The sequence below is a fragment of the Diaphorina citri genome, unplaced genomic scaffold, assembly GCF_000475195.1.
Source record: "Diaphorina citri unplaced genomic scaffold, Diaci psyllid genome assembly version 1.1 scaffold1130, whole genome shotgun sequence".
NCBI classification, from domain to species: domain Eukaryota; kingdom Metazoa; phylum Arthropoda; class Insecta; order Hemiptera; family Psyllidae; genus Diaphorina; species Diaphorina citri.
In genome coordinates this window covers 42,230-51,356 of record NW_007378559.1, presented here as the reverse complement: position 1 = coordinate 51,356, position 9,127 = coordinate 42,230, and the positions used below count along the sequence as shown (strand labels likewise).

The 9,127-nt window shown below is 39.3% G+C and overlaps 1 protein-coding gene across 1 annotated transcript in view; it reads right to left on the bottom strand.

The window, feature by feature from the left end:
- The window catches only part of LOC103514389, a 17,994-nt gene extending 9,595 nt beyond the window's left edge, over positions 1–8,399 (bottom strand). Inside the window, exons 1-2 of the mRNA XM_008479262.3 lie at positions 8,080–8,399; positions 7,359–7,737 (exon numbers count right to left, since the gene is read on the bottom strand). Of these exons, the coding sequence (XP_008477484.1) occupies positions 7,359–7,414 (56 nt within the window). The 5' untranslated portion in view covers positions 7,415–7,737; positions 8,080–8,399. The remainder of the gene's footprint in view (positions 1–7,358; positions 7,738–8,079) is intronic.
- Positions 8,400–9,127: the final 728 nt, after the last annotated feature.

Here is a 9,127-nt window from a genome sequence, read left to right as displayed (position 1 = left end):
AGTTGCGATTCACCACCCGGGGGATTTTATCCTGATGGGATAATGTTCGTTCTCGTTCTGGCTTTTTCCTATCCTTGTCTTCCTTCTCTCTTCGATTTCGGGACCGATAAGACCATAGCAGTTAACAGGTTCGCCTCTGTCAAAAACTCTTTAAAAAAAAAAAAAATAATAATAAAAAAAAAAATCATTGAATGGGCCACTTTCCTTCATTGGGATCAATAATATTCTGAGAACGGTTGGATCATCGCGGAGATCATTTCCCGCCTTCCTTGGTTCAGAATCAGGTCCAGAGAGGTAACCGTTAAGTTAAATGAGACTTATAACCTACCTACTCTCTCTACTCTGGTGTCCTATGTTGCCACATTGCCTTGGGTACCCCAAGCTTCGTCGTTTGCCCCTCTTTTTATTATTTTTTTCATACGGAACTTTTGAGATATGATACAGGGTCACATAGGAGGGCCGTTCTGCGGAGGAGAGACTGGACACCAGTGGTGATTAACACAGCCTTGTAACTTGTAAGCCTAGTTAGCTTGGTTGGTAGCGCGTCTGTAAGCGCTAGGCCGCGGGTTCGATTTCCGTCCGAGGCGGATTTTATCCTGAAGGGACAACGTTGGTTCTCGGAACGGCTGGTTTTCTCCTATCCTGGATTCCTTCTCTCTTTGATTTCGGGGCGCGGGACCCTAGCAGTAAAAAAAAGTCTGGCATATTAGGCCGACTTTGAGCAAATTTTGGCCAATCAGATGCGTGGAATTGTTGCTTGAGCACAAGCTGAGAGCCAGTATTTTGTTCATAAATATCAGTATTAAGACTGTCTTCTGGCCCCGTGGAACAGGGATTGCAAAACTCATGTTTGTTAAGGATTGCAAGCCAGCGTAATTAGCTTAGAACTTAGAACATCCGACGAAATGAGATTCAGTAAGTGCCAACCTTGTAGTTTCGCTAGTCGCGGGTTCGATTCCCACCCGGGGAAATAATATATTACCCCAATCCTAACAGATAAGGTTTGTTCTCGGAAAGGTTGGCTTTCTCCTACCCTGTCTTTCTCTCTTCGATTTCCACACGTTTTGCTGTTTCCTTGATTAAACTTGGAAAAAAAATCTCTCATAAATCCCAAAGATATTTAAAGGTCATTTTCTCATTTAATTTTGGACCAGGCGAGACCTCCCTAGAAACACCGTTTGTCTGAGTCATTTCTACAGTTCAGTGAACCATTGGTTACTATTTTATTAAAACTTTGTATGATAATTATTTTATCGGCTGAGTTGATTGAGATAAACATTGGTAGCATAGAGTTCATCATACCTAAATACACATGCACCATGTACCTATGTAACTACCTACATTACATGTTGTATGCTCTGGAGTAATGTACCTACCTACCTATGTAACTACCTACATTACATGTTGTATGCTCTGGAGTAATGTACTCAAGCAACCACAGAAGTAAATTAAACAATTAACTTGGATTGAGCTGGCACCAAAAACGTTTTTCTTCAAATTCAGAAAAGTCTGTTAAAAGCATAAAGAAGCAAACCTGTCCGGAATTTATTGGACTCAAGTTTTTTTTAGAGCTTTAATAGAGGGAACTGCTAAGGCCAAGGTCTTAGCGTCCCCAAAGCGAAGAGAGAAGGAAGACAGAATAGGAGAAAGCCAGCCGTTCCGAGAACGAACCTTGTCTGTTTAGGAAGAAAATCTGCCCCTGGCGGGAATTAAAAACTCGACCTAGCGCTTGCAAGGCAGACGTCCTACGGTTCCTACCCTACCAAGGTAACTAGGCCGACTCTTAATGGGTTTAACGTCACTCGTATATATAAGTGCTAAGGAACAAAGTTTCTTGGTCACGTGGGTTTTACCCTCCACCGTTTTCAAAGCCTGTTTTTGGGGGGGGGGGGGGGGAGAGGTTTTTTGACAAAGGACCTCTGTCTGACTGTTGAAAAATCTGTAGGACGTAGGTAATGAAAAGGTCACGGATCAGATTCCGTGGGCGAACTTTTCCCTAACACATAATTACCTACGTTAGGCGGAACAACATCACCAGTTCTCTCTGTCAAAACGTCTTCTTCTAGTGTACCTTTTCCCAATTTTATTTGGGGTCGGCGTTACCCTCCTAAATCCTATCCCTGTATACCCGCGTATCCAACGCCTCCTCCCTTCTCTGTCAGAAATCTTCAACTCCTTCAAAACATCTCGAAAAATAAAAAACATGTTCAAATTCGCCAGTTTGATGCGTTAAGCAAGAATCAAGATTCAATGATACATTAGGCAGAGATGAAGGAAAGTAAAAAACAGGGGGGTATTTGGAAGCCCAATCGAGTGACTGAGTTCCGCAACTCTCAACACTTGAGAATTCCAACAGTTAGGTTTTTTTTTTAAGACATGAAACAACATAATATCAGAAGGAACATTTTAATTTGATTACATTGACCACTTCTCTATTTTTTTTTTTTTTTTTTTTTTTTAAGAGGTTTGACAGAGGGAACTGTAACTCTAGGGTCTTATCGTCCCGAAATCGGAGAGAGAAGGAAGACAGGATAGGAGAAAGCCAGCCGTTCCGAGAACGAACATTATCCCATCAGGATAAAATCCGCCCCGGGCGGGAATCGAACCCGCGGCCAAGCGCTTAAAAGGCAGACGCACTACCAACTAAGCTAACTAGGCTGGCCCAACAGTTAGGGACAATAACCCCAAAAATACAGTGTTCTATCACAACAAATCTCCTAAAATTTGACGTGGCAGTGGCACCCTAGTAATGTAATTTATATTCCTATCCAAAAATGTCGGCCTATAGAAGAGGTGAGATCAGAAAATTAAGGAGGTATTGCAAACGGACCAAATTTTCAAAATCAGGAAATGGGTGGAAACATCTGGGGGGTTTTCTCAGTGTATTTTGGGTGTGTATTTTGGGTAGGGGAGGGAAAACCCGATATAGAGTGGGGAAAGCGGTGCTACCACACCATTAGTGTAAGGAAGTATAGAGACCATTAGAGATGGTACGGTTAGGTTAGAGACTGAATAGCAGAACTAAGCAGTGAGCGAATCAGCTGATCCGAAGGTACAGTTAGATTTCTTAAACTGTTCTCTCTTCAAGTGAGAATACAGGATGGTTCCACAGTGTGGTGACCTCATAATCAGCAACCGCCGTGCCGGAGTGGGCAACCGGAGGGCCCCGGTTCGATTCCCGTAGAAGTTCGAATTTTTTTGTTGGCTCTGTGCTTTGAGTTTGGGGTGATTTCAGCCTCAAGAGGACAATTGAGTAGCTACAGTAGAACCTCGATTATTTCAACTAATTGGGACCGAGGCTAGTTGAAATAATTAAAATTCCGTATAAAACAATGGAAAAGGGAGCTTTGCTCGGGACATTTGATGTGTCGTCTTCGCCTACGGGAGCGTATGCCGTGACGTCAAAGTTCACGATTTACCGGTATTTTTTAAATCGATTTATCTCGGGATCCAGAAGTCGTCGAAGAAAAAGAAAAATTCCGTTGGTCCTCATTTTTCCTGCTCTATGACTTTGAAACAATCCAAGTAAGCGCAACTGATCTATTTAAACATGGGTAAAAAAGCCAGATTTGGTGCGAATTGGGCTTGAAGAATGCAGATTGCAAAGCTGTTTCTGTAACGAGGGGGCCGAGGGGCCAGGGTTACCGTCGAATTGAACCACCCCGTATGTTAGGGTTAGTCACATGGTTGGATACTTGCTTCACTGTGAACAGGTCATTGATCTAAACTCAAGATATGAACAAGTCATACGTTCTCAGAGCGGTCTCCGGACTGGAGGTCGAGCGTTCTCAACTTCTTCTGATGTTGGCCTCTGTTAATTTTGAGTTTATATTGTGAATTGGTGTATTACGTGCCATCGCATCGTAGCTGGCGAATGTGCACTTTGCTTCTCTTTTTTGTTAGGGTATATTATTATTATTATTATTATTTTTTTTTTCAAAGAGTTTTGATAGAGGGAACTGTAACTGCTAAGGTCTTATCGTCCCGAAAGCAAAGAGCAGGACAGGACAGGAGAAAGCCAGCCGTTTTGAGAACGAACTTTATCTACTTCCTCTATCAAAACTCTTTAAAAAAAAAAAAAATAATATTATTATTATTATTATTATTATTATTATTATTATATAACTCTTTATTAGAACTTTACAATATTTACAAAAAGGTACAAGAAACAAAATAACAAACTGATAAATTAACAAATGAAAAAGAAAATTGAATAAAGAAAGATAAAATAAAAAAAAAAATATTGAAAAATTCTAACTCAGGGGCGGGATTAATGCCTAGGGCATTCTCTTCCATCCAACCCCTGTATTACCCTATCTTCTTCTTCTTCTTCTTCTTCTTCTTCTTCTTCTTCTTCTTCTTCTTCTTCTTCTTCTTCTTTTTCAAGCTTAGGGGATGGTCTAACTTAAGTACTTATTATTGTTTATAAATACATTGCTTATTCAATTCAATTCTTCTTCTTCCGAGTCTCTCGAAGAAGTCAAGAACTATAAGTTGAGGCGCTGCCACTGGTTATGAATTCCAGTAGAAATAGACAAAGTCGTGATTTGGTTTTTTTTAACGAGTAAATAAATACTACTTCAGTAGAAATAATGTAATCCAGCCACATCCACTGATATTGTATGGGAGGGGAGAGAAAATATAATGCTTATTACACGGCACATTGCATACCAACATTAGTTACTAGGCGCTCGTAGAAATTTAGCGAATAGGTACAGTGTGTTTATGGCTGGGGAATTCGACACATCCACTAATAACAAGCTGGGCCCGTCCCTCCGGCAATTTTTTAGCCCGTAGTTTATTCGATCGTGGTTAAAGAAATACCTATGTACCTACCTACCTACCTAATTTGTTTAATATTCAATATATTATTATCATCATAGATTTTATTTTTTATTTTACTTTCATGTACCTAATGATTTAAAATCAAGACTAGAGCCCGTTCTCCCTTTATTCCTTTAAATGTTTCCTAATAACTACCAATATAATGTTTATAAGTCACCCATCCATTTATTGGCATCCATTTATTAGCTTAACATAGATGACCCTGAAACCGCGGTGTTAAATTATCGACTGTTATCTAAAATTTTCTCGCTTTGAGTTCATAGGTCGTCGCGACAAATTTCAAGATCAGAGCTCACTTTTGTGAGAAAATGTAAAAAAATCCCCCAAAAACCAGTTTTTGTTTTTTTTTTTTTTTTTTTTTTTTTTTTCTTTTTTTTTTCTTTTTGTTTTCTGGACAAAATTTGCACCACCAATTTTGTGTTCCTCGTAAAAAGACCTTTAATTTGATATATACCTAGGTTTGGATAAGTCCTTCTATCTATGGGAACAGACAGGCACACAGACGACACCGAAGCGAATACAATAGTCCGTCCCTTATACCTTTTTATTAACTATTGTAATACTAATAATAAAGGAAGGACGGACTAAAAATCCGAAAAATGTTTATTGTATACCAGATTGCATAGTCTCATTAGTTATTAGGCGTTCGCTTGGATATTTTTTACGTTGTGATTCTTGCACATAATGCACATCCACTAGCATAGACAATATTTATTGTATGACACATTGCATACTCATACTATTTGTCAGGCGCTCATACAAATGTTTTTTCCCTCGCTTTGCATCTAAGTAGTGAGGTACCTGGATACACCTAAGTAGTGAGGTACCTGGATACACCTAAGTAGTGAGGTACCTGGATACACCTAAGTACCTACTTAATATCTTGGAAAGTTTTTATTGAACATACCCACATTACTTACCTAGTGTTTTATCTATCTGTGTAAGTATCTACCTACCTACTTCAAGATTTCGTGAAAAACAAATGGGAGAGTAAGAGAGAGAGAGAAAGCAAGGAGAGAGAGAGAGAGAGAAAGGTGAATGACCTGGACTCTGTATTTCATGCCACAAGAGGAAACCTGAGTTTTCTTTTTTTTTTCGTTTCCTATTTTTAAGAGGAAAAATCTGGCGTGAATATCACACGAGTTTCCATGTAGGTACATACATAGGTAAGCATGTACAATTAATACCCTGGTGGTGCGGATTCAATCCCAGCTGAGTCATGGAATTTTATCCTTGATGATGGTTATGAAGAGGTTTGATAGAGGGAACGGTAACTGCTGAGGTTTCATCGTCCCGAAAGCGAAGAGAGAAGGAAGACAGGATAGAAAGCCAGCCGTTTCGAGAACGAACCGTATGCGTTCAGATAACATCCACCCCACACAGAAATCGAACCATCGATCCAGCGCTTACAAGACAAACGCGCTACCCTCCAAGCTAACTAGGCTGGCAATTTTATCCTTACCTATTTATTTGAGAATTTCACTACATAATAATAGTGCCCTAAGGGTTAGAAGGCAGAGAATGCTTCGGCGTTAACTTCACCTGGTGGTCACCTTCCACATTCCAGAAAAACTATCGGACCTAATGCCACGAGATCATATCGTATTCTAAAGTCCTGGGTTCGATTCATTTCAAATTACTCCAAACAAATTATTCTGCCCAGCTCGGAAATCGAACTGGTTTGAAAAATATTGTCTGATCCGTAGCGAACCATGAGACAAACAGCTAGGTAGGTACAAAGGGGAAGGGGCACTGATTCCCAATAGAAAACAGTAATCTCCTCTAACAAAACATGATTTAGGAGGACTGGAGGAGCAACTGTTATCTCCACTAATAAAATATGATTTAGGTGCATCAGTCATCTCCACTAACAAAACATGATTTAGGTGCATCAGTCATCTCCACTAACAAAACATGATTTAGGTGCATCAGTCGTCTCCACTAACAAAACATGATTTAGGTGCATCAGTCATCACCACTAACAAAAAATGATTTAGATGTAACAGTCATCTCCACTAACAAAACATGATTTAGGAGCATCCGTCATCTCCACTAACAAAACATGATTTAGGTGCATCAGTCATCTCCACTAACAAAACATGATTTAGATGCATCAGTCATCTCCACTAACAAAACATGATTTAGGTGCATCATTCATCTCCACTAACAAAAATTAGTGCCCTTTATTAATTTAAATCAAAAATCCCACCGGATCACTGATTTGAAGCAACGTCGTGCGTGGTTGGTACTTGGACGGGTGACCGTCTGGGACTGACTATTGGCAAATCACTAAAGAGGCGCTACTAAAGCAAGGTTTTTCCTCATGTAGAGGATTAGTTTGGTCATCCATCGTATGAATTCTGTTAGTGTGGGTCATTTCCCTATTCATATTTGTTTTCAGTTTTGAACGATGTTCTTTTCAACTCTATGTTGGTACCTATAAATACATTTTTTACACCTAGATATGATATTTTTTCTTGTTAAACCCTATCTGATATCTCCAGACTACTTACCTGGTTATTGCATTGGTCGTGGTCACTCGCAATGCTTTGGTCCGATGTTCTTTCATCCCTTGTTCCCTCGCCTTGTCTCACGTGTGGAAATCTGTAAGCCAGGGCCTCCTCTTGTCACATAAGCACACAGACGCCCATTTTCCCCGGGGTCAACCGAAAGTAAACTCTGTAGTACCGGGCTTTAAAGTAAACTTTGTAAGTTAAGGAGTAGATACCCAGGTCAATCGTTAAACTACAGGTAAGCGATAGTTCCGGGTCAAAAACTATAATGGAATATAGGTTCATTCAACTTTTCAAATCGTAAACGAAATCCAATGTTGTCTTTTTGGTCCAGCAAAATCCTAATATGAAAACCAATATGTAGTTAAGTTCCTAATTACTATGAATAAAACAATTACTTTCTAGATTAATTAGTGAATAAAATAAACTAGAATAAAGCTTGTGAAACTCGTCTAGGTATTTCCAAAAAGTAAAAATCACGTGAGAATGCATACCTACATGTACCGCGACATATTTTCTATCTTATTCTTATCGAGTTATTTACCTCGTGATAACGAGTCTCTTACGAATTGGGAGGGATTCGAAAATTTCCAAGTTTGAAGTTTCATACATTCATACTTAAGTACCTACCTGCTAACGAGTATTACAACGCCCAAATTACAAAAAACAAAGTCGGAGAGAAACCTACTTTTTATACCTACTTTATAGGATTTTTGTTTACCTTTTTAAAAAATAACTCCTACTAGGGTACTAGGTACCACCTACGATGTTTCAAGAGAGAAATAAAATTTAAACACACAACGAAAATTTAAGAAATATTTCACTACAAGTATATGTATCCGGAAATTTTATTTACACCAAAAAAACACTTCTGTACAGATCGGAACTTAAAAACACGTACGAGGATCGAACTGTTACACCGGACTGGCAAGACGGAATCACTTGAACTGAACTGAACTACACGAGGCTAACAGTTGATTGTACCCCGGTCCTGTTACAATGAACTAGTAACGTGTAGAGTGTAAAAAACTGTAAACTCAAGCAAAATAAAGATAAAGACAGTGTAAAATGTAAAAAAAAAGAAACTCGAAAACTTGAATTAGGTATGTGCGTGATGAGGAGACATGACCCCGGTTAGTACAGTGTATTGCCGCTACCCAAGTGGTGAGCAGCACTGTCACACCAGATTTGTGAATGGGAGAGGTTTGGTCTGTGTTTGGATTGGAGGGATGAATAGGTTCGTAGTTTGTCCGCTAGAGAGAAACAGTGTAATTAGCGCGGGAGATTTTGAAATTTTTGAATCTGGATTGGAACCTGGAATTTTATTACGGTCATGTCATACAAATTTTGGAGGAATTTGATTTTATGAGATCATAGGTATATTTCTTTTTTCTGTCATTTAAACTCGAAAACTTGAATTAGGTATGTGCGTGATGAGGAGACATGACCCCGGTTAGTACAGTGTATTGCCGCTACCCAAGTGGTGAGCAGCACTGTCGCACCAGATTTGTGAATGGGAGAGGTTTGGTCTGTGTTTGGATTGGAGGGATGAATAGGTTCGTAGTTTGTCCGCTAGAGAGAAACAGTGTATTTAGCGCGGGAGATTTTGAAATTTTTGAATCTGGATTGGAACCTGGAATTACGGTCATGTCATACAAATTTTGGAGGAATTTGATTTTATGAGATCATAGGTATATTTCTTTTTTCTGTCATTTTTTTATAGACAGCTGAGGAAAGGGTAAGGAATCCTATCACTTGATGTCGGGAAT